The following is a 25,946-nucleotide window of genomic DNA, read 5'->3' as shown; positions in this document are numbered from 1 at the left end:
GAAATATCTGCCATAGCAACATAAAAAAAAAAAAAAAGAAAAAAACAAAGTAGCAATAAATTCAAATAAAAGTGCCAGATCCAGCGTCTACTACTGCCCAGTTTATGCAAGTCAAGCAACAGATGTTTCAGGCAGTGCATTTCAGAGGAAATTACACTGATACGCTCATACAATACAGCAAATCCTGTTGCAAATTTGCAGAATATTTATTTCAGGAATAAGTCCGGCTCTATTAAAAAAAGAACGTGAAACAAAATGACTTGGCTTACAAAGCCTACAGTGTCCTTTTGCCAGTCCAGCACCACAGCAGCCATGCCAAGGTAAGATTAAAGATGATCACAGGAAGACTGTAGGTCCAGCAATGTCCATTTTTCATGCCTTTTTTCAGAAGGATTTTGTGCTGCCCACCCATCCTGCGTCACTCCACAGCAAAGCCAGCAGTACTCAGCTTCGAGCAAGCTTCATAGGAGTCTTTGCTGTTCATTTCTCCTTGCCCAAGGAACACCAGAGGAACAGACATAAGGATCAGTGTGGGACATCATCTAGAGTTTACCCATCACTCCTGTCTAACGGCTGAGCACTTAAGCAGAATCCTGAGTGGATTCACACCCAGGATTCCCACACAGCGATTGGCAAATATTAGCTTTTGAGGGTGAAGAGTGTCTTTGAGCAGGTACATGCCCAATACATGGCACTGTGGAGCTCTGATTTCACATAGACAAGTAAAGGCGAATGGTAGGTGTGGATTTGGACCCTGAGCTCTGTGACCAGCGGGAGGTGGTTCTCGCTTTCGGAGCCCCTGACACCTCTTCCTTCATCCTATGGAGAAGCACTGCACTGCAAGAGGAATGGCAGTGTACAACCAAGTGAAATCTGATAGAGGCTGAGCAGCAGCTGGCAAACATCTCAGAACAGGCAGGGCCAACATCAGGGTCAGTGTTTACAAATAATAAATCATGTGAGCAGCACTCACACCAATGTTTGGGAAAGAGTCTGCATCACCAATTTGACCTCCTCCCCAGCTGGATTTTTTTTTTTTTTTTTTTAAATTTTTTTTTTCCTGAACAGAAATAAACTGGGGCCCCATGTTGGAAACTGGGAAACTACACAAAAGTAAGCAATGAAATAAAGCCAGAACAATGACCAATTCGGACAGCCTAGGGGGCCTTCTGCACATCGTCCACGTCAAAATTTCCTCATCCCAAAGAAATTCCTGCAAAAAACACAGGATGCTTTTATAACCAAGTGGGTGGCATTTAAGACAGCATCCCAATTGGCTGGGAAAGTCGATGAACCACGCGTTATTTCACTGCCACCTTTCCCATGGGACATTGCCAGCAGGAATACATCTCTCTCATCTTTTTCACAGTTGAGTCGCATGTTTCTATACATTATACCCTGCCATGCCAACCCCAAAGTATAGAGTTTAATAGGAAGGCAGTGGGCTCGCTCTTCTTTCCCCTCTTCTCTGTTTCACTTCAGTTCAGTGGCAACGCGCCCCTCTCCCCAGACACAATTATTTCACAGCGGTGAAGCTCACGCTAATGCTAAACACGGAGAGCAAAAGTAAGTAAGTTGTATCTCAGGAGTACCGCAGCGCAGGCTCCCCCGCTCCCCTGATTCTCCCCGCCGGGCTTAGTGGATGGCACCGTTCACAGGCTCAGCACGCCCGGGGTGGTTTGCAGAACCGTGGCTGTGATTTCCACGACTCTTAAGACTTTAAAGATGTGGATTATCAGTAACTAAATTAACGCGGAAGCGGAGCCTCGGTGACCACGGGGAAGGCAAAACCAAAAGTACAGCTGATCTAGAAATTCCGGAGTTCATCAGCCAGGCCGTGCTGAACCCGCAGCACGGGGAGGTCCCTACCCTCCGCGATCGCAGTCCGAGCCCCGCGATCGCAGTCCGAGCCCCGCGATCGCTCTGCATCCGGGCAGACGTTGATTAAAAGCGGTCGCTACCGGCGAGGAGATGGCGCTGGCACCGGGCGCGGCGGAGGGAGCTCCGAGGAGCCCGGGGGGCGGCGGCGGGAACCGCGGGGCGGGCGGGGAGGACGCGCTGAAGGCCGCGGTACCGGCCGCCCCCCGCCCGCCTCTCCCCGGCCCCCGGCAGCGGGGCTCCGGCCGCGGGAGGCGGCGCCTCTCGCGGAGGCGGGCCGGGCCGGGCCGGGCCGGGCCGGCGCTGCCTTCCGGGGCTCGGCGCGGCGGCGGCCGGAGCCGGGCAGGATGTGCTCCGCCGCCCCGCTGCTGCTGCTCTCGGCCTGCCTGCTGCTGCCGCTGCTGCTGCCGGCCGCGCCCGGCGCCCGCGGCAGCCAGGAGCCGGCGGCGGTGAACGGCAGCCGCCCGCCCGCCGAGGCGGCCGGCGCGCCCGGCAACCACAGCGGGGCCCAGCTCAGCCCCGTGCCCGCGCTGCTCCGCGACCTCTCCGCGCTGAAGGCCGCCGTCATCGGGGCCTGCGCCCTCACGGCCGCCCTCATCGCCTGCCTCCTGCTCCGCGTCTTCAGGTAGGGAGGGCCCGGCCGGGCCGCGCCGCGCCCTCGGCCCCGGCCCCGGCAGGTGCGGGTGCCGGTGCCGGCCCAAGGCCTCCGCCCGCGGCCTCGGGGCTCCCCTTGCCCTCGGCGGCGGAGGAGCGTGGGGGGGAGGCCGGGGGTCGGGCGGGCTGCGGCCGAGGCCGAGGCCTGGCCGCCGGCCGAGGCAGGCGGGAGGCGTTCAGCCCCGGTAGCGGCGCGACCTCCTAGCGCCGGCCCGGGGAGGCGGGGAGCCCGGGCGGTGCTGAGCTCCTCGCCTATTAATAGTAGTTCTAAAGCCTGACTTCGAGCACGGCACGTGTAAATGCCTCGTGAAACTCCTGGGGAGTCGCAGGGGTGCCGCCGGCCGCGCAAACGTGCGTCTTCCTCCGCTTCTGCGGAAAACCAGGGCGGGAGTTGGGTCTCGAGTGGCTTTTTCCAGGTGTGGGGCACACGGGCCTCAGTTCTGCGCGTGGGGGCCACGGCGGTGGCTGGGGACTGGAGTGGGCTTGGACCGAAGCGTGTGAAACTCCACCTGAACGTACAAAAATACGTGGGGGGTTCTTTTGCTGTGAGGGTGGCAGTTTGCTGGCATTGGTGGCCGGGGGAGGCTGTGGGGTCTCTGTGGCGATACTCAAAGCTGACCTGGAGAGCCAGCTCCAGGTCACCGTGCTTGATCTCGAGAGGTCCCGTCCAGCCTCAGCCACCTGCGTCCTCTGCCCCCATGGGATAATGCAGATGCCACTGCTGTAGTAACTCGTGGTGGGTAAAAAAGACAAATCTTTCTTTTTCTTTTTAATGAAGCTTAAGCAGATAGGCCTGAGGAGGTCCAGCATAGCCAAAAGTGGATGTTGGTTTAGATCACAGCCCTGATTTGACTGGAACTGTGATGTGTAACCAAACTCCCCAATGTTTCAGTGAGCTAGATCGCTGATGGAGGCAAGCTCCTGCTCCTGGCACAGAAGGAGAGAAACTCCTGGTTCCTCACAGAGCTGGGAGAAGCACTAGTGAGCAGCAGGAAGCTGGGCAGAGGTTTGCATCCGCTTGGTGCTCGTATCTCATCCATTTAGCGTGGCATAACCAGCGTGGGCCAGTTCATGCTGGAGTGAGTTGGTGCTGGCGCGTGCTTGAGTTATCCAGGCAGTCCTTGAAACTTGTGTAATGTCTCCTGCTGTGAGGGACATGAGCAAATTAAACTCAGTACCTTTAGAAAGCCAGTGTTCCTCTCCGCTTGTTGCCGAAGCAGAAGAAAAGCAAATACTAAAGCTCCATTTGGCACTGTTAGTGTTAATTATTATTTATCTCAGGGTAGTGGCAAGAGTCCCCATGGTGCAATAGAGGCTGTCCCTGACTAGTGCAGTCTACAAATAAAAAGCTGTTGCTTGTTTGTGCCCAGCTTTGCCAGGAAGATTGCAGACTTTCAGTAGTTAAGTCATCTGACTTTTAGGTGGGGGCAGCAGGAAAGAGCCGGGAGAGTGGAGCAGCTGGCTCTGGGCGGCAGGGAGGAGGTGAGCGCCATGTCTCAGGTGACAGAAGTAGTTGAACAAGTGGAGTTGGCGAATTCTTCCTTGTTCTGTCTTCAGGCAGCTCCTTTGTGATTTACGTGATGGCTGCAGCTGAAATTCTCTGCTTCTCCCACTTCTGAATTAATTCTGTGTAGGAAGGACAGTGTTCACAATGGTAGTATTATAAAATGTGGTCTTAAGGACCAAAATGATAAGAACTGGTATTTTCTAAAGAAATAGACATTTAACTAAATTCTTCTTATGTGTTGCAGCAGCTGGCAAAAGACAGTGCAAATAAATTTACTCATTAAAGTGAGGTGATTTGGGAGAACCCAGTAAAATATCGAAGAGAATTTTTTTAAATCAGTGTGATGGACAAACACAGCAAAATTGGTCGTAGGTATATGAGCTGGAATTAGGAAGCCTATAACTAAGTGCAGAATGAAAAGCTTAAGTTTCTACTCCTAGTGCTCTCCGATCTTGGAGAGTTTATTTCCTCTGCCTTGGTTTCTTCTGGGTATAAAGCGAGACCTTGTGTTAAGGAGACCTGGCGTAAGGCTGAACATTTCTAGCCAAAGCAAGCAAACTGATAGCCTTTAAAGACCTTTCCCTATACCGTAATCAGCAAAAACAGGTCCAGGTTAAAGTCACCTTGGGAATGATGGATTAATTCTCCCATGCCGAAGTCATCGTTATGCAACTGATCACAGTTAATGCAGCATTAAAGATATGTAAAAAAACCCCTCGCCCTCTGAGATCTCTTGTTTATCTTTAATAGAACCTGCAAGGAAAATGGAAAATGAAGCTTTTGGCTTCTGAGTACGTTTCTTTATCTGACAGAGCACTTGTTTGTAAACAGTTATCCCAGTTGCAAATGAGACAAGAATACCAACAGGTACATTTGTATAGTGTCACACTTGTAGCTGACAACATAGATTGGAGGAGATTCTGTTGCAGAAGAGATAAGGGATTTACCCTCAATAAATGTAAAGCTTTTCTCCCATCAGAATAAGAGCTTTGTTCATACTTAGTAAAAAACATTGCAGTTTTTTTTCTGAAGTGTCATGGATTCCTATTGAAGAGATTTTGCTGAAATCCAATCTTTGATTAAACCTTCACTGTGAAATTGCTCTGGGTTGCTGGAAGTAAATTATCCTTTTAGATATGGGTTGTAGAGATGAAATGAACTAGTGAGGGGCCAGATATTCTTGTCACAGGCGTTGGATTTATTTTTAAATGAATTTTATTTTTTATACATCTCACTTTTATATATTTTTATGTGTATATTATTTTCCTTTTTTTGTTCAAGCAGGGGTGATACATTTCTCCAGCTCTCTTTAAGACAATGCTCAGAGATTCTTCTTCATTCCTTTTGGGAGTGTTATGCTGTGAATTCATCTAATGGTCCTGTGATTCAGAATGTGGTATTACCCAAAGTAGTCTGAATTTCCTTTCTCTCTGTGGCTACTAGGGACTGTGAAGGCCAGCCAAGACTCTCCTACTTGTCTGAATGTGGAAAGGCCTAATTTGCAATAGGGTTTTTTGGAGTTTGTTGGTTTTTGTTTTTTTTTTTTTTTTTTTGGCAAGATCAGTTCTGGGCTTGCTTTCTTTCCTATACCCCTGGGCACTGCATGCTCCAAAACCAAAACTATTTCCACAACAGACCAAATTTCATGTTATTCTCAATCAAATAGTTGGGTAGTTTGCATTACCAAGAAACACAGTGTCTTGCAACAGCTCATGAACAGTTCATGCGGCTAAATTCACTCGCTGATCTGTGTTTTGAATTTTGCCTTTTTACCCCCATATTCTGCCCTACTTCTCTTTCCTGGTGCGTCTCAGTTCATTTCATGGCAATACAATTCGTGGGATCAGCTCCCAGGAAATGTAATTTTTCAGATGTGGCTATCTGTGCTGGTAGACCATATGCCTTCTAGGGAAACTGAGTAAGTTATTGCTGCTCAAACGGGCCAGCTGAAAGCAACCCAAAGCTTTAGCTGCAGAAAACTGTGTGCTGTAAGTGTTTGCTACGTGCCTTGACCTGCCTTTGAATGAACAGAACTCAGGCTGGAAAAGGCTGCTATTTATCTAGATTTTTAGAGAGAAGCTACCTGCTTATTTTGTAACTCGTTGCTTTGTTACATTGCTTGTTGTCCAATTTTGATTTCTGCCTCAAATACCACTTTAAGCTTAGTTTTCCAGTAATTGCAAAACTGGTATAAATTACTGAGATTGAGGAGAGAGGTTCAAGCATATGATCATAGGATACAAGACCCTTTGTTGTATGAGCTGGGCAATTGCTCTGGGCCATCCAAGGCTTAACCCCAGAGAGTTTGACTGATTCAGAATTAATTGTATTATAACCAGTTAGAGTAATCCAGCAAAGACAAGACCTCTGCCAGGAACAGGAAAGAAAAACTCACCATTAAAATGACCTTAAATGGAGAAGGAAAAACACCCAACAAAACAACCAACCCCAAAACACGTATTTGTGACCTATGTTGAAAGCTTCATTTAAGCTGCATGTAATTTAGTTAGGGCTACAGAGAATGACAAATGGGACACTTGTCCTGGGTCTCAGAGGTCCTGTCTTTGGGAAGACTGGAGTGTCTCGATGTGAGCGTGACAGCAAATTGACAGAAGGAAGGGAGAGGGGATCGCTGTCTCATATTGTCTTGGGCTCTTTACAGCTGTGATGTGAACAGTCACAACAGAGGATGAATGCTGTTTCTTATTGTAGGATTCACTGCCTTGAAGAGTTTGGGTAGATCATAAAAGTTTCGATAGCTGTCTCCTATAAAACAAGGATACTTCTCGAGCACATCTCAGATGATATTGGTCTGACTGTGCTATAATGTTTGGAAGTACTGGTGTTGGCACTGGTACTGACCACCAGATGTGAGTGGCTGTATTTTAATTACTTATAGACATCACGGCTTCATTAAACCACAACAATATCCCATTTAGGTGTTCCTGAAGTTACTCCCAGTAGCAGTCTCTGATGCATCCGTCCTATTAGCAGCGGAGTTAAGCAAGGGGACTCTTCTGCTCTTTGTGGCCACATATATTCCATCTTAAAGACTGGATTGTTAGAAAACACAGCACCTTCAGTTTGCTACAGCAAAATGTATATCCAGAAAACATGTGAGGACTTAGCTTCATGGTTAAACCTCATTGTATACAGCACCATCCAGAGAGCAGAGATAGCCAGACAGATCAACAGTAATGAAATATCACTGACCTAATTCATCGGCTGGTAGTAAGCCTGGAGTTTCCCCAGGTTTGTATTTCCTTCATTTTTTTTTTTTCAACTGCTAAGGGAGACCATTAACAGCAAGTAAACTGGTCCCAGTTCCATTCCTGATATAACATTGCTGCAGTTCTAGGAGGAAGGTTGTAGCTGGCTTAATCAGACTTCCAATAAGTACTCTGCTAAGAAGGGATAGGGGTTTTTTTTGTTTTTCCTTTTTTTTCAGGGATGGTCCCCTCCCTCTGCGTCTCTTGGCAGGAAGTGGTAATGCTAGATAAGAAATGCAGAGACCTCTCTCTCTGGGTCAAGAAAAGCATTATGCTTGAATATCAGGGCTGTTGACTAAAATAGATTAGAGGCGTAAATAATATAATGAACTAGTGAGTTGACTTGAGCAGTTACTCCACCACATGATGCCTCAGAAAGGAGGATGAAGTGCTGCATATGACTGGTGTTTGATCAAAATAGCCTCTGGTCAAAATACAGAGATACAAAGTCAGCATTTTGCTCCAGCCCGTCTCTGTATGTTGTCCCTCCTTGCACTGCGTGGCGCGGTGGAGGGAGTACCTCTGATTCTGATGGACGAGACCCTGGTGTGGTGCGCGGTGCCGCAGGCTTTCGAGCCCAAGGGCAGTGCCAGTGTGCGAACACCACTTCATCTTCTCTCAATTAAGCGCTGTGCTTGCTACACCTGCCTTCTATTAACACCAGCAAGCTGGTTTTGGTGGGGTCTAAAGTGAAAGGTTAATATCCCTGGCTGCAGTTAACTTTCCCCCCCCCCCCCCCCTCCTCATGAGGATTCAGTGCAAGACCTTTAGCATCCCCTTCTAATTACGGGGGGGTGGCTAAAGTCAGACAGCAGAAGCAATATGATTTTTTTAAGTGAAAGACAGTTTTCTGCGCTGAAATACCCAGTACCGCTTCTACTCTGGCTAAATCACTTGGGGGGTGTTTCAGCTTGTCATTATGCAAGGGGCATACGCTGACCACAGCTTCCAGCACGTTTCTTGTTTGCTTTAAAAAAACTGACACAAAATGAACGTGGCTAGAAAGGAGATCCTCTCTTTGCCCGTGAGGGCTAATGTGTCTTGATCGTATCCAGGAGGTCTCCAAAGTTCATGAAGCATTTGTATTCTGTAGTTCCTGCCCTGTGCTACTCTGCTGACTCTGCTGTCTGTCTGCAAACAAAAGATGCTGCCTGGTCCCACCCGCTGGATAAAGTGCTTTTCCTTTCGCATTGTCATCACTGATGATTACAGGGATCCTACGGAGGTTTGGGAGTTTTAATGTGCAACGGTTTCCTGATGGACAGGCTTATTTTGCGTGCATGTAGGGACATTCCCAAGGCTTTCCTTTAAAGTTAGCTCGGGTAATTCTAGTATTTATGAAGCCTAGGGGAGTCGTTCAAATGAGCAAGTGTGAGAAAATGGACCACTGAAAAATACAGATTAATGACAAATTAGCTAGGTAATCTGGTGTAGAATTAATTGAGGAAGAAGAGGCAAGGAAAGACCCTTTTGCCTTGCCAATGGCAAACAACTGATTGTAGCGGCTTAGCCAAAAACCAGCAGCAAAATGAACTTTCTCCCTTTTCTAAATAAGCACTGTGGTTAAGTGAGGGTTGTGGAGGATTAATAGATACTGTGCAGCGAGTTCTGCTCCAGGTCCTCTTTAAAGTGTAGCCCAAATAGACTAATTAATGGCTGGAGGCTAAACGGTTCTAGTTTTCCATTTCTAAAAATACCTATTCTGCAGTAATTGCTTCAAACACTCAATGTTAACTGTTGTAAGATGAGTTCCATAGAGTAAGTTATGTTTTCTAATGGAGGGAATGAGGGAGAATGTCTCTCAATAAAGTGGGCCTGTTATACAGGTAGGGTCTTAAATGGGTGAACCTATGGAACCCCCCTGCAGACTGTACGTGTAAGGCGAAGTAGTAAGGCTGTGCTTTGTTTGTTCTGACAGGTAGACACAGGTTGGTTTTGTCTATGTTTAGGATTCACAGCGTGAGTAAATGTTTCTTGTAAAAGCAGTGCATTACTTGTAAGATGAGACCTCCCTGCATCACTTTGCTTCTAGGTCTTGGCTGAGAAGCAGAATAAGATAGAGAAGTGTTTTCAAAAGGATTTTCAAGTGTTTGGGTTAAGAGTCCTACTGTATCAGATATAATATTGCTTGTTTCAACAGCAGCAGTAATAGAACAAACCACCCCGTGCTCTACGTGACACAGCAGCACAGATTGCTATAAAGATTAGACAACAGGAGAATACTTTCTTCTCACTTCTGATGCAACCTTAGCCTTCAGAACAGGGAGGAAATGCAAACTGCCCCATCCTGAGGGCTGGGACCTGTCTGTTCAGCCTTGGACTACTGCCCAAAAGCAATGCTAGGCAGAGGCACTGAGACTTGCACGTCGGAGCTGTTCACTGATTTTAAATTTCCTTTACTTCAAGCCTGGAAGGGACCGTTGTGGTGGAGATGCAAATGCAGGGCTTGAGTCCCAGTCTCGCTGTGATGTTCACACCTTGGTTCTTGCTACTGTGTAACTCTTTAAAAGGCATCAGTTCTTGATGCAAAAATGGCAGTGTTGAATCCGGCACACCTTGTGTGACGTGCCAGGGCAAGACTCCTTGACAGTGAAAGTGTATTCATGACGTGCTGCCTGCTTGGAGCAGTACTTGTGATTACCAAAAATTAGGGGCTGCGTGCTTGTGCCTGCACCAGCTCCCTTCTCATGCTTGGCAGTTGCCAGTTTAGTTTTATAAAAGGTGAAGGGGAAAATTCTGCAGTTTGTTAACCAAACCCATCCATTTTTCTCCCCGAAGGCTAGCTATACACATCAGCACCTTCTTTAATGTATAATAACAAAATTGGATTCATGCATGAGCAGTGTGACCCTCCTAATATGCATGAAAGGAGTAGGTGAAATAAAAAGAACCCGCACAATTCAGGCCAGAGGCAGAGAATTAGTTGAAAAGCCACATACCAAGTGTTTGTTAATTGAAAGTAAGTGTTAGAAAATAGATCTCAAAACTGTGGGACATGCATGCGTTTGAGCATCTCCATTTCAAAAGGAAAATAAGGCTGGCATCTCTAGGAGGAGAGGTGGTAGGTACAGTTAGCTTTGAATGATAGTTGATAATTTTTCATAGCACTTACACAGCGTAGAGCATGAAACTTCTCAAACAAGGCTCAGGGTTGTTGCTCTGGGAGTCCTGAACTTGGCCTGATGGCAAGAAAAGACAGCAGGCTGTTTGTACCCAAATATTACCACCCCTTTGCTCCTTATAATCCTGCCTAGAACATTCCCCTGTCTCACCAAGGCTTAACCTGGGCTTTCTAATCTAAACATGTTCACTAAAGCATTGGCTGCTTCAACTGATTAAGCCTGCGTCTCACTTATTGAGCGTGGCAGCAGGAGGATGCAGTGGGCTGCTGTGCTTGTATGTCTGCCCTGGATGGCAGAGGATCTCTGGTTTGTCAGAGGCTGAAAGACTGATGTTGATCTGGATTGCAGTTGACAAGAAATTGTGCTCTACGCTGATGGGCACAAACGGTGGCCTTGGGAAGGCGGCAGAAGGGGACACAGGCTGGCTCCACAGCCTTCGTGTCTGGGGAGGTCTGAATCAAACAGGGCGGTGATTCAGTGTTGGTGGCAACAGCTTCAGCTGCTCCAAGGAATACTGTATAAAGACAATCCTTCCCTTCCCACTTCTGTGTTTCAGGTCTGGCAAGAGGATTAAGAAGACCAGGAAGTACGACATAATCACCACTCCAGCTGAGCGGGTAGAAATGGCTCCTCTGAACGAAGAAGATGATGAGGATGAAGACTCAACAGTGTTTGATGTGAAATACAGGTACTGCTGCGAGCCCATCCAGTTAGGCTTGCTCACTGAGCTCTTATTAGTGAAGACAGCTCTTTTTTTCTCTTTTTTTCTGGGCCAGCTTGGCAGAGATATGGCAGTTGCAGTCTCCCTTTCACTTTGCCCAGGCATTATCACTTTCCTTTACAGCCCCTCTGCCTGTTCTCAGCAAACATTGCTCTGTACTCTCCTGCTCTTGTAATAACCATGTCACTACCCCTAGGCTGTCTGCCCTCCTCTTTCCTGTGCAGAGCAGCACAATGGGATACACGTGCCCCAGAGAGCTAACAAGGTTTAACAGACTGAACTTCCCCTCTCGGGCAGCTGTTGGCAGTCGTTCCTGTGTGTTCTCAGTGTCTACACACACACTGGATGGAGGGCTGTGGATCAAGGGCTGCTTTCCCAGGCGCTGCCATTGCTGTGAGCCTGGGAGGGAAATTATGGCAAATCTCCACCAACGTCTGGGTTTGTACCAGAGTGCTCTCATGTTGTTCTGTGACAAAGAGAAGACTGTGGTCCCTCGCTGGTGTTGTTAGCAGTTATCCCTTAGCAACAAACTTTCCTTAAATGTGTTTGTCTTTTTGAGATAGAAGTGGTGTAACAACCCAAAACTCTTGGTGCCTATTCTGGGCCTGAGATTTATAGCAACCACTCAGCACATAAAGATGCTGCACATTGATTTATGGTATCAGGGTATCTGGATCTCTTATTTTTATTTGCATCAAACCATCCACAGCATTCAAGTTGCATTCTCATCCAAATAAGGCCTACTCTAAAAATCTGTCTCACTTTGGCTGAAATAAGCACTCCTAGTTATAAAAACACAGACCTTGACAACTCTTAACTGGAGATTTTCCAGGCTTTACTTCTGTTGCCCATCTCCTACCTTTGGAAAGGGGGAACAATGCATTTGCTTTAAGCTTGTGTGCCAGCATCTAAAACACATACCACTGCATGCTCTGCTGGTCATTTTCAAAATAAGTGTGTTGTTTCTCTATAAAAGTCAGGCAATAGTTGGAAGCTATGAAACAATGAAGGGTGTGAGTCATGCCTTTATGTGTAAATAATTAGTTCTTGAATTAGAAGACTCCTATCAGTCCTTGCCTGACTGTTGCCATTTTCTGTAGCTGCCCTGTGTTTGCTCTAATAATCTCAGCTTGTGCAGTTTTTACTTTGGGACCGAGCTTTGTTAAACCCAGAGTGCAGAGATCTGTCTTGCCATGGCCTACTGTTGTCTGTGTCTCCTGCTCCTCTTCCTCTTAACTGGGTACTTTTTCTGTGAACTTTTGATAGTGAGATCAGAGGGGTTTTCCAAAGACTGAGACCAGAAGGTTCTCAGTCATGGCAGTGCTTCAGGATAGGATGTCTAATAGTAAAATAGTAGCTGAACAAAGAAGAGAGCTTGCTGGAAACCATCCGACTCACGAGAGCTGTGGTTGTGTTATCTGACGTTGATTCTCTGGAGCACACACTGTGCTGATGCTTTCACAAAAGTTATTTGGTCTTTGTGGGTTCCTCCACAGTACAAATGGCTCTTCACCTTGTGTGATGCTCTGTTCAGAGACTGTAGGGGTTTTTGGTTCTTAGCCAACAAGTCTTCTCTTCAGCTGTGGGAATTCTTCCTTTCTCCCACAGTGCAACAGCTATTAAATTCCACATTTTCTGAAGTCCTTGCTGTTTCAGACGTATGTTTGTTTAGCTCAAACAGAGCTACCTCAGTTTAGAGTGGGAGATCATCTTACAGACAACCCCTTAATGGTACTGATTTGGGGAAAGCTTCTTTGAGGATATATCTGCTGTAAAAGGTATCAAGCTCTCTGGATCCTTTGTGCGGCTCAGAGACTACATCCCCAAACAGTTCCTATCTTCTGTCACCAGTAAAGACACTTCTTTGCAAATTTGAATTGCTGAGTTTGACCGTTGACATCCCCATTAAACCAGTCGGGGTTCTTCATAGGTGCTTGTGTTCAGATGGGAAGAGAGGGCTAGAGCTGCAGAAAGGGCATCTCGGACATGCCTGCAGTAAGTCACTAAACTAACTTCTACCAGGTCTTCTGTTGAGGTTCCTTCCCCAGTGCGGCCCCCCCCCCCCCCCCCCCAAAAAAAAAAAAATTACATTCAGGAAATAGTTGCCTTGTGCCACCTAAGGCTTCCTTTGTTTTTTGCAGCTGGGTGCAGATTACAAGAAGACAGGGTAAGGAGAGGTAACTTTATCCCTCTCTGTGGTTAATAAGTGGAGTTATAAATATGTGCAGGTAGCTACACAACTGGAGTGGCAGGTTTGTTTTGGATATTCAGCAAGTGCCTACAGTTTTAAAAGAGCCTTCATTAATTGCTAAGTCAGGAAAACTACTTCCCCTCTCCATTATCTCAAAAAAAAAAAAAACCCAAACCCAAAAACCCCAAAACTTGTTCAGATGCGTTAGGAGAACTTGCAGAGGTGTCACTAGAGCTGATGCATAAGGAATGGGGTCATACTGCTGTTTCAGCTTGTTAGCCAACTAAAGCAATGTGTCTTGAGTTGCAGCAACCTGGAAGCAGTTGTGATGGGGACAGAGGAGTGACAGGTGTCTCCTGATAAGTTCCCATGGGCTAGAATATTCCACACACTCTCTTTTATCTATTTATTTTTTAATTCAAATGAAGGTGCATCCTTGCCAGCAGTCAATACCAGTTGTGGCAGCTGTTCGGGTTTATTCAAGCAGCCTCCTAGCAGCGACGCTTACTTGGCTTATGGCATGACAGACTTCTGGCCCGTCTGTGCTACCAAGTCTTGGCGAGGGGATTTTGACCAGGTGCTACTTTGGTGACTGTACTGTTACTGGGATTGCTTTCAGAGAGGCTAAACCTTGTGCAGCCCCATGCTGCAGCACGATCCACTGGTGCAGTGCCATGGCTGACAAGAGTCATTATTCTGATTTCCTTAATTCTTTATTTCTTTGTGACACGCTGGTACTGAAAGGTATGCCTAGGGCTGGAGTGCCCATCGTTCAGTGTTGTAACATACGTGCTGCCATATCTACATCAGAAACAAGCTTTCTGTAGCTATTTAAACCTAGAATTTTCAAAGTCTCCCTGGCTCCTGAATATCATGTGAAATTAGCTGGAATCTTTTGTCCTGTTCATTTTTGATTTAAAGGCTGTGAAACTATGCAGCAAACGGTCCATTCAACATAAAGTGATGATTTGCAGTGGTGTTTGCTCAGTGCTTTCCACCAGAAAGGCACCAAAAGTATATTTAAAATACAAGCTTCTAAGAAAACATGGGAATGGAGTGGAAAGAGCCAGTTTTCCAAAGAGCAATGCAGTAGGGACATGTTGGCTGTGATGGACTGTAAGCATTATTATTATAAGTGTTACTTATATGTACTGTAAGACAATCCTATGCTTTCAGATCTCCAAGGTTACCACCAGCATGGCAGTAGGGAAAAATCTGAAGAGCTGGCCTGGAGTGCCATGACATTAGGTACCTCCTGTGCATAATACTAAGTACGTTACCGCAATATAAACCTACTCGATGGATATGCAGGTCATAAATAGAGTCTTGTTTTGGGTTTGCAGCATAAGTCTTTGCTGAGGATGATGTGGGTATGCTCTGGGCTGGTTTGCTTGAGGTCCCCTCCCATCGTTGGAAGACCTGTACTGGCACTCGCATCTATGTTTGGGGGAGTAATTGAGATTCTGTGCTGTCTCCCCCATGTAATGCAAACAGCACTCTAATTAAAAGGCAGTTGCTGTCTAGCAGCAACAGGGGAGAAGCAACATATACCTCTCCAATTGTTCTCATGCATTTAATTTTCTTTCCTTTAATGCTTTGTCCTTGTGTGGATTTGTTTCCAGTCTTACATGAGGCATCAAAGAACAGCAGACAGTGTAAACTGTGCTGTTCGATGAAGGTTGTTACTTTTTTTTTAAATTTTTTTTTTTTTTTCAGAAAGCTTTAAGATTTTGGGCTCCCGGTAGATCCCACTCCTCACTTCCTTTGGGCAGTGGAGCAATGAGGAATAAGCACCTTCCTCCTGTAAAGCAGACTAATGAGACCACTTCAAAATCTTAACCAAACACAGTCCTTTCTGTGGATGCAAAAGCCACCCACTGCCTGCCTCTGACAAATGCAGAAGCGTGCATGCGCCGGATTAGATAGATACCCTCTTTGTGATCTCATTTCAGTAGCAGGGAAGCAGTTCTGTCAATGGTCTCTCTAATCCTGCAAGCACAATTTCTGTGTGACACGAGGCTGAAAGTGTAAATCAAAGATTGTCAAAGAACAAAGATGCCAAATCATTTAGACATTAACACCTCCTTGAAAAGCTTCACGGAAACTGTTTTTTTTAATACGGAGGATGGTTTTCTGTATGTATTTGCTCTATTATTGAAAGAGGCATTTGGATAAGAAGTTGAGGAATTGTTCTGAAATTATTACAGAGCTACACAAAGAAAGCAAGTGAACATGGAAAGGGTGTTTGTTTTTTGATTGCCAGTTCAATCTGTGCTGCTGAAGGCCAAAAAGTATCCCTGTCCAATTGATTTTTGGACCATATGAACTGTATTGGTCATAATTTCCCAGATGTCAGGTATTTTTCATGTTTTATGGTGGGATTACACTTGCTGCACACCTTGGAAAATGAGTTAGTGGAAAGCTAAATCCCATCCTCCAAGTGTGCTCTTTCTCATCCCACCAACAGATCTTGATTTTAAGATTTCCCTCCCCCCTGTGCTCCTTTAGCACTTTCAAGAAGGCAAGGGAAAGTTGCACAGGTTTCATGATCTTCTACTTGATGGAGCTAAGCCATTGATTCATCAGGCAGTTGGCACTGTGCGATACTCGAGAAGAGAGGAGTGAAATAAAGTAAGTTACAGGCAGATGTCCCCAACAAACTGGTGTTAGTGTCCATCCCCCATCACAGACCACTTTGCTTGTTTTGTGTAATAAGAGAAAAGAGATAAAACAGCTGCAAAAAGAACCCGTTTCTGAAAAGGTAAATAAAATTGTTAGCTATTAAGCTTATTAACTCTAGCGTAGCTCATTGGGGGATTTCTTGTCAGCTTTAATAGAAAACTGAAAACAAGTACTGAATAAATTCTGTGGCGCCTTGCACATGAAAGGCTTTGAAAGCACTTCGGTAATCTGGGATATCAGCAGTGTCTCCTCTCCCTGCTGACTTGCAGCTGTTGGAGGCAGTGCATTCTGCTCTTGCTACACTTGCTGAGCCCAGCTGGGTGAAATTTCACAACCATCCCTGCAGAGCATTTTGAGTCCAGGGTGATACGTACCACGTGAGAGCCCGGAGTCAGGGAAGAACTTGGAATTTAAATGTCAGAGCTGGAATTGTCCCAGTCCTGATGTCAGGCTCCTAAATAAGTACTGAAAGGAAGTTTTTCTTGGGGTAGATTGAAGCCTCCATCCTTCCTGTCAGCTAAGTGAAATTCCTCAGTTTGTTTTCCACATGGATTGTCATTTTTCTCTCTAACAGCAGCAGCACCAGCAAAACACAGAAGCATTTTAGGAATGCATCTTCCAAAGTGCTCTTGAAAGCAGAAAGATTTATGTGTAAGGAGTGGTGACAGTCAGAGGGAAGAGGACAGGAACATTTATTCAACCGTCATGGGACTAAAGGGCTTTTGAGAGCTTGCAGGATGTTTTAGAGGAAGGATGCACCACATGTAAAGGCTGGATTCTGGATCCATCCCTTTTTCAGGCACTGATAGCATTGAACTGTGTGGAAACATCTTCATCACAGTTGCAGGGCTCAGCCTTTGATGTGCTTGAGTCTTTTGGCAGTCTCTGTAAAATATGAGTGTTACACTATTGGTGTCTTCTCTTTGAATACATCCTTTCCAGATCCTGACTGTTTGCAGCTCTGAACGGAGCATGGTATTGTCTGCTTGTTACAGCAAGGTGTTGACTCTCAAGGGAGCAGCTTTAATGGATTTTTTGCCAGCAAAAGCTGCAGGCCATTCTGGATGATGCTAGGTGAATTGCACTGGGTTTTGTAGCAGCTTAATTTTTTTTTTTTCCCAGCAGGCAGACAAGTTGTGTATAAATGGAGGGGTATCATTTATCCTCATCTGAAAGGGGTACAAATTACCAACACAGTCAGCTGCTTACTATAAATACAACACATTGCCAAAGCTTTGGTGCTGCTGTTAAGGGTTTCCCATGGGTCCACAGCAGGGGAGGAAAGAGATGGTGAAAAAGCATTTTTTGTTTGGTTTTTGAAGGCCAGATTCTTTCCTCATGTGGCTGTAACAGTTGTTACAGAGCACACCACATTCTGCTGGCTTGTTCAGTCGATTTTACACTGGTGGTGCAGTCCTATGGGAGGGCTCTTGCCTTCTTCATGGAGCATAACAAGTTCCTATTAAGACTTTTGTTTTTGAACACTGAAGCAGTTAAAGCAGTAGGGTGTCAGGAGGAGAATCCATAACAAGGAGGATAGTCCATGTGTGTTGGTTAGTAGGGTGCTGCACTGGTGTGAAAAAAGCTGTGAGGTCCAAGATGCTGTTCCGTGTGCAGTGAAATAGCAGTCCCTGTGTGCATGCTCCCTTCTCTGGTCTGCACAGTGGCTGGTCACAGGATCTTTCAGCATCTGGGTTTTGTCTGCTATAACTCTGCTTTTTTCTTCGCATGGTCTAGTTTCTCCTGGCATGGTGTTAACATCACATCAGTGTCACCATGGAAATCAACTGCTGAACGGAACTGATGGCAATCACAGTGAATAATGCTGCCTTTTCCTTTGTGGCTTTTTGGATTTTGTTTCCACTTTGCACATGGGTTTTCATCTCTGCCTGTGAGCTACTTAATTGCAAATCCACAGCTGTACTAATTCTTCCTGCTTTCCAGGTAAAGCAGCTCCGTGGAGTGTTGGTGCCGTGCAAGATGTCATTCTGCTGTCGAGGGACCTGCTGAAGCCATAACTGTGAAAGGGGAGGCTTTCATCTCTGCAGCGTTACAACCAAACCAAGCCTCACCTCCTCGAGGTGCTGTTTGTACAGCAGGCTATGGATCTTCTGACCAAAACATCACCATTCGGTTCCCTGGTTTCCAGACTGCTGTGTTGGAATGACCAGAGTTCCTCTTTGCAAACTCAGCTCTCTCTTGCTTTAGGAGGGCTGCAGTGTCACTAAAACATGACAAGATGCAGCCCTGTGTACTGACTTGCAGCTCATCATGGTCTAAGTAAGTTTTGCAGAAAGAAGACGACAAAGAAGATAAAACCAAGCTGCCCAAGGACTTATTTTCTAAAATCCTAATTCAATACTTCAGTCACTCTTAAACTTTGGTCATTGTTAAACAGATCATGTGTTTAAAAAAAAACCAAGTAGTGTATTTTTTGGGCCTTACAGAGGGGACTTATGACTTTAGGTGGTAAAAATGTAAGCCATGCTGAAATGCCACACTGTATGTTTAGTGTAGGATTTGGGGGGGGGGGGGGGTGAAAGGTTGACTCATGTAGAAAATTTTCTTGACTTGCTACTGATTTTTTTTTTTTTTAAACAACAATTGCACTAAGCTTTCATGATGACATTCTCATTGTCCCAAGGAGCTCTGATCAGACCAACTTCAATAAATGAGACCACGGGGAAATAGGAAGAATCAGGCATGTCCTAAACTACAACCACCTTGGATTAAAGAAGATATATTTTTGTAATTTTCTGCCCTTCCACAGGGAGTAAAAACAGTGTTTTGTACTGTCCTGTGCTGACTGTAAGTTGTCTACAATTCATCTATATTACCTTTTTTCTAAGCAAAATAAGTCCTCATGTGGAATGATTAGACTGCAGAAAGAACACCTCTTATTTTTCATGGAAGCTTTGTATAAGTGATCTTAATCTGTATCAAACTGGAAGTTTTCCCCTACCACCTGCTTGACAAATCCCATTTAACTCAAGGATGCATTTTTAACCATCACTCCCTGCTGTGCTTCGTGCTGCAGAGGTCAGAGCTGTGGGATGACACTATGAGAATTAGATTGCTGCATCTGGATGAATTGGGTTTAGGAGACCACAAGCATGTACACTTTCCAGGCCATCATTAGAAAGGGCAAACCTAACTGGTTTAGTCTCTTTACTTTGTGGTTTTCCTTTAAAGTAACCACAGATGCAGTTCAGACTTTACTGTTTACTGTACCCCTTAACACCTTTTATTTTCAGTTTTTAAGCTGGCTGGAACCTTGCTTTTCTTGGGGAAACTCATGTTTTCCAATTGTTTTAGGATTGTCCCACTGTTTGCTTGACCCTCTACTAGCCTCCTGCAGTTACAACCCCTCAAGGAAACTGCAGAATTTCTGGCAAAGCACCAGCCTTGCAGCAAGCTGCCAGTTTTGGGTTGGTTTTTTTTTTTTTTTTTTTTTTTTTGAAAGCCTATTGGGATTTGAGGCTTGCTGAGAACACTGAACTGCTTTGTCATGATACCGTGACCTACGCCAGTTCTGTGCGGTTCCCATGGGCCCTGCAGTCAGTAAAAGGTGAAGGGGAATTTTTTTTTTTTTTTTTTTCCTTCCCAGCAGCCTTGCACTTTCATCAAAGAAGCTCCCATAACGCAGCTTGCTTTCCCTAGCCATGACTCGGCAAAGGCTTTGCAAACAGCCACTTCAGCCTGGATGGGAAAATCCCACAGCAGACTGTTGTGTTAATATTAGTCATCAAGGCAATATAAAAATGCTATGTTATTTTCATTCATGGAATGATTTTGAGTCACTCCGTATTACTGTTACTAAGCAATATTTAACATGTCAGCTGTGAGGTGAGGATGCGGCCAAGCAGGTTGTGTCCTGGCTGGAGTCAGTCGCAGGGACCAGTAGCTTGAACGATGCTGCGGGTTGAGATAAGATCTGGGGCTCTTTCCCCACCTAGGTAAAACAGGTTTCAGATTTGGGCTGGATGATTCTGAAGGAAATATTGTGTCCCTTCAGGACTAAAGTACTTTGAAGACTGGAAATTGAACTTCTTAGGTAGACTGAGTCCTTTTGAAGTCAGAGAAGTGACGATGTTGAGAGGAGAGAGAGGTTAAAAGCTTCTGTTTGCATTTGTGGAAGGAGGCAACAGAGTGAAGTGGCTGCCCTTTCTGAACAGACGTCATGGCAACATGTTCATGTCCACTCTTCTGCCAAACTCATTAAGCTGAGCATCAGGCACTCTGGATGAGTGGTGGAGAGGGAATGAAACCTTCTCTTTGCACAGAAGACAGGCGAGACCAAGTTATGTAGGAGAGAGATGAGAGGAAAAGGTGCATAAAGGACACTTCTTTCTAAGGGTGATTCAGTTCTTCAAGTCAGGAGTTTTTCAAACAACTTTGGGTCACTTCCTGAGTTAGGCTGGCAAAGGCCGTCCACTCCCCTTGCTTGTGGCTAAAAAATCCCACCACTTCCATAACATGGCCAAATCTCAATGGTGGACAGGGACCAGATATTTAAGATGTTGAAGATGGAGGTGCTCAACTGCCACTGAGATGCTCTGGCTCTTTGGGGAGGTCCCAAACCTTGTGCCATAAGCTAAAAAGTGCTTATAGGGAAGCAGCAGCTGCTTGGTAGAAATAAAAGGCCAACCTCACCAGTTGCTCATGGTCATGAAAATAATCAGAATGCTTTGCTGTTGCAAATGTGAGGCAATGTTTACCTCTACAAAAGTTGCTGTATGTGATTTAAAGTGTCTGGTTAAATATTCTATAGCTATATTTAGTTAAGATTTTAAGAGCACTTGATGTGACTCATCTAATAGTATATATATGAATATTTTTTTAACAGTAGGAATTAGTTTAAAACATAGTTTTAATAATTTGAACTGTTTGGTTCAGGTAGTTCTAGGAGTTCATCAGAGAAGAAATAGCCATTAACCACTACATGAGTGTTTTACCTTAATGTTCTGTGTATCTTACACTGCAGATTTAATCTGATTGTGACTGTAATGTGTCTTAGTATCTGCTGCTATTTTGTGTTGCATAGTCAAACTTGCTTTGTTCAAGAGCATTTTTAAAGGCGTATTTTTTTGTTGCAGAAAATGAAAAGAGAAACGTTATTACAGATGTCTGTGTAGCTCGCACACTGCTTACAAAATCTACTGACTAGTAGCAGAGTCAAACAGAGCAAGCAAATTAGAGGCTTTCCTATTTGCGCATGCTGTGCTGTGGAGGAAAAACGCCGCACAGAATTGCAGCTTCTTTACTCCAACCACAGCCCTGTCACCAGAGATTACATTTGAGAAGCCAAAAGTTGGTGTGCCACACTTGCCTGCAGAATTAAGTCAAAAGTACACAGATAGCTTTGTAATTGTTTGGTGTGTTGGTTTTGGGGGGGGTTGGGGTTTTTTTTGTTGTTCTCCCCCCCGCCCCCCCAAGATGTGGAGATGACTGCAGACACTTGTTTGGCACACTAACTTGTGCTATCCTAATGCTTATCTTAAGCCCAGACTGACTTCTGGAAGTCTACAAGCACTAATGAAGCTTGAACACACAAGCACTAATGCATTTGAACATTTTGTTTGTAACCGTTCCCTCTAATTCACTGTACATGGTATAATCTCTGCAGGGTGGCAGGCTATGGTTTTCATTAAGAGTTTTTTCTTCTGTTAGATGAGTTTCTGCTGCTGCAGTTTTTCTGGGAGGAGTTATCAGGACCATGCGTTTTGTTTTGTGCAATTGCTTGAACTTTTTAAAAAAACGTTTAAGAGAATTTGTCATTGTGACCAAAGCTTCTTTTTAAGAAAAAATTGGTAAGATGAGTTTCAGTGGACTTCTCATGTTTCAGTAGAAACTGCCATCATTAAACATGTTCTTGAAATCCCCCTTGTGTTGTGTGTTATGTTTAAGGAAAGGGGCTGTTACTTGTTGAAGTTTGGTGAATTTGAGAGCCTTGTGTGATCCCTCAAAGGGCTGCAAGTCCCTTTGTCCCTGAACCAGAGCATGACAAGGGGGGAAACTGATTTTAGCAGCAGGTTAGAGGAATACGTTTAATCACACAAAGTCCCCATCAGCCATCAAGAAGCTAGTCTTACATCTGGATTCGAAAGGCAAAACCCTCTGCAACAGGGAAGATAGCTCAGTACGTTTGACTACAACCATGTCTGGTACCTTGGAGCCCACAAACTGTAGACCTATTGTCTGAGACTCCAAGTCCAGTTGAGTGAACCAGGCCATGTCCTCTCCCTGGGGTGGGTGGCCAGGCCACAGCACAGCCGTTAAGCAGACTTCCTTCCACTTCAGTCTTTCTTGACCAAATTCCCTGTGTCTGAAGCAATTTTGCCTTGTGGTTTTCAGGGTGTGGTGAGGTGCTGAAGTGCAAGAGATAAGAATCAGGGCAATCAGGCTTGCTTGTTTGTTGTGCACATTTTAGCAGTACTTTGAAAACTGTTTTCCTCTTGCACTATTTTTATATGGAGTGCAGGCACTCCTAGACCATAGAGCAGCTACAGGACAGACTGATGCCGTACACTGTGCATGAATTGGCTCTGCCTTTTTCCTCCCCCACGTATCACGTGATTGTTCCTGCCTTCATGTCTTCATCTCTTCAGTAATGGTCTTAAGAGTAATTCAGTGCTGCAAACAAAAGGCAGCTGCTGTCCAGCCAGTGCCTTTTAAATTATGTCCTGCCAGTAAAGTAAAGCTCAATCTAATTCAAAATACTTAACAAAATGCTGTCAGGTCTCAGCCATGAGCCAGCTGTTTTGCAGCAAAGCTGGTTTGTGTAGGAAGTTCAAGACCCATCAAGGTGAGCTGTGGCTAAATAAGACAGGCCCTTCTTGGCATAGGCTGCAGAAGTGAAGATGCCATGTAATGGAAAGGCAGCAGCTGCAATCTCTGGGTGTACTTACCTTTCTGATGAGGTCTCAAGTGGAAGATGAGCAAATGACTGAAAATCTGGTATAAATTTTTAGCTAAGTAAGAGCGGAAAAGCTAGAGCTTGATGAAGATGATTGCAGCTGGGGCTCTGGGCAGAAAGGGCAAGGCTCAGTTTAGCCCTTTCTGGATTTTGACATGGGGGAAGCCTGAAGCTGCAATTAAGATCTTGCACAACAAAGATTTTCTTAGACAAGTCATCAGATACTTTTTTTTTTTTTTTTTTTTTTTTTAAAATGGGTCCTATTAAAGGATTATTTCTCCAATATCTAGAAGAGTTCTGCATGGGCCACAGTATAACATGGACTTCCCTTCTGTCCTGTATGTGGCTGTTGCCACCTTCGTACAAGCTGCTGCTCTTATTAGCAAGTCTGTGTGCAAGTGTGAGGTTAACTGAATGGAGCTGTCTAATACACATTTATAACCCTGGAAAAGGGAGGGGGTGCCTTTCTTATGTCTCTTAGTGTCAGTGATCTTTGGATGCCTTGATACTGATAACTGCAAAATTATCAGTGATGTTTGTCAAGTGCTATCAGAGAGACCTTAGCTTAACACTGTGATGATTTGAATTATGCCTGACAACAAGCTCCATTAAGAGTATGAAACAGGAATAGCTCTCATTGCTTAAGACCAAGTAGGTTGTAACTAGGCTGCACAAAAACATCACTGAAGATGATAGTTCATCTCCCCATCAGCTGGCAATTACCAATTTTTAAGATACCAGAAACTTTTCAAGCTCTGGTTTGTAAGAGAGATCTACTCATCTGAGCTCAGCCAACTAAGCTCCCAGTTGGCTCACTTCTCCAGTGGCCGTTTGCTCATGGCATGTTAAATGAGCTGAATATAATTCAAAACAGCACTTCTATCTCGTGAAAAACAGTATTCAGTTCAAGAAAGCAGTATGGAAGGGGTGGCCATTGCTTTTAAAGGTAAGAAGCAAAGGGACTTCAAAATCCAGATGCAGTTCTTGATGGCTTATGAGGTATAAAGCTGGCTTCTAGGCTGTTCGCTCCCCTCCTGCTGGTTTCTCATAAGCCATCATGTTCACTCGCTTCCCTCCACATTGGGGGACTGGCAGCTCCCAGGGGAGAACCTGCTTAGGCTGTGGGTGGATGAGGCAGGGGAAGGCAGGTCCTGAGGGGCTTGAACAGCTGCTTCAAAGCTTCAACCGGCATGTTTAGTCTCTATTTTGGAAGAGATTACAATCTTAATTGCCAGCCTTCAAAGGCTGCCAGCCCTGGCTTGAGAATGCACTCCTAGTTGTTGCCTGTTGCTGCCCTCTCCATTCCTCCCAGTGATGGAAGGAACCCACGGATCTGCACGTGGAGCAGTGGACTAGGATTCCCTGGCCAGGGTTTCAGCTTTGTAGTGTGCAGATGCAGGACTGTTGGTTTGAAAGATGAGGTGGGATAAAGATTAGGTGACCTACTGCTCCATTTCAGCCAAGTCAATTTATTTTAAGGCTTTTATATGAAGTGTAACACATATCATCTACTTAAAGCTCTTCCTGACTCCTCTGGGCTTCTTACACTGGCTCTTCTAGATAATTTAATTCAGTGTACATGTTGTTATTCTGGCCTAGCAACAGTTAAGCAACAGATACCTGCTCAGGACCTTCACCAATTCCAAAACCCAAATGAGCCAGTTTGGCCATCTTCTCTGACCTGCTTTAGGCAGCACAGAGCATCCTTGGGGACTCCTCCACCAAGTATAAAAGCTGGTGAAATAACTGTGGCAGCACTCACTCCAGGCTATAGGATCACAGAAGCCAAACTCTATCCTCCAGACTTGCTGGCCCTGCTCACAGTAAATCCTCAGCTGTGAGTTTCAGATGTGCATTTCTTGCCAGGTAACAAGTCTGTTAAAGGGACACAAGGGGCCTGGGTTGATGTGGCTGGTCCTCATCAGCTCTGATGCCAGCCCAGAATAATCACTGTGCTGCTGCTGAGCAAAAATAAATGCTTCGAATCATCATCAGTTCCTTATCTTCTGCCTCCCGCCAGCTGTTTCCCCCACTCCATGAGCTTCCAGGCTGCCTCTGCCCTGATACAAACATACTTAGCTGAAGAGAAGCTCTTTTTTACAGACACTTTTCTCCTGCCCTCAATTCATAAAGGTTTAAGCTCAGGTCAAGAATATTTGACATTTCCCCACTTCATTTCTGTCTGGCTGTCAGCAGAGTTGTCTCAGCAGCACCTTTTGGACAGTGTCTGAAATCACCCAGCTCTCTCCATCTCCTTGCGTAAGGACTCCTACAGTACAGATCCCAGTGGCATCAAGATGTTTCTCAGATAAACAGGAAAAACAGTCTATTTAGGCAATTTCTCTTGTTTTCTTTCCTTGATCCGATAAAATTTTTTGAGGGTCAGACCAGTAACTCTTGTTGATGGAGCAGCAATACTCTCAAAGCTCAGAAGTGAATGCGGTGGTCCCTGCCCTTCTTCCCCTGCTGCCCCATTTGCCATCCAGCTTCCTCTGATACTTATGCCACCAGCTTCCCAGTTACCTTACTCTCATCCCCAACTGTTGTGGGTTACCTATATATTAGCAATGCCCTTGGGGATAAAGCTATGGATAAGGAGAAATAAGGTTATTTCTTTTGGACTAACGAGGTAAAACGTTGCTGCAACAACCTACTGACAAGGTTGGGTCTTGCTAGAAAAGCAGATGTTATCCAGAACACTGCTGAGATTCTCAGGACCCACTATTTCCCAAGGCTGACTCAAAGACACAAACCCGCCAGCTAATAAAAGCCACATGCCCAGCCTGTACAGCAGCAATGAATATCCATCCCCTGGCGCAGGTCAGCTGTTTGGTGCTTCAGCTCTAACCCCATCCCTAAAACCACCATAGGCTTGGATACAGAGTTAGCCGGTGTGGGATGCAGAGGCTGTGCTACACCATAAATGAAAACACTCAGAGGTGACATTTGCCATGGTCTATGCACAGCAATAAGTGTGGCCCCAAGTCACCCAGGCATGCTTGCTTC

The 25,946-nt window shown here is 45.3% G+C and overlaps 1 protein-coding gene across 1 annotated transcript; it reads left to right on the top strand.

Annotated features, from left to right (window-relative positions):
• Nucleotides 1-2,186: 2,186 nt before the first annotated feature.
• On the top strand, nt 2,187-21,902 carry FAM174B (family with sequence similarity 174 member B). Its single transcript, XM_030015558.2, has 3 exons — nt 2,187-2,503; nt 10,987-11,118; nt 17,969-21,902. The coding sequence occupies exons 1-3, from the start codon at nt 2,226-2,228 to the stop codon at nt 17,970-17,972; spliced, it is 414 nt and encodes a 137-aa protein (XP_029871418.1). The 5' UTR covers nt 2,187-2,225; the 3' UTR covers nt 17,973-21,902.
• Nucleotides 21,903-25,946: the final 4,044 nt, after the last annotated feature.

Source organism: Aquila chrysaetos, chromosome 5, assembly GCF_900496995.4.
Source record: "Aquila chrysaetos chrysaetos chromosome 5, bAquChr1.4, whole genome shotgun sequence".
Classification (NCBI taxonomy): Eukaryota; Metazoa; Chordata; class Aves; order Accipitriformes; family Accipitridae; genus Aquila; species Aquila chrysaetos.
This window is presented reverse-complemented; position numbering and strand designations above follow the sequence as displayed.

Bases quoted from the DNA above. Each gene is read 5' to 3' on its own strand.
- FAM174B (XM_030015558.2), top strand. From the start codon at position 2,226: ATGTGCTCCGCCGCCCCGCTGCTGCTGCTCTCGGCCTGCCTGCTGCTG. The intron at 2,504-10,986 runs GTAGGGAGGGCC...TCTGTGTTTCAG, and splicing joins CTCCTGCTCCGCGTCTTCAG to GTCTGGCAAGAGGATTAAGA.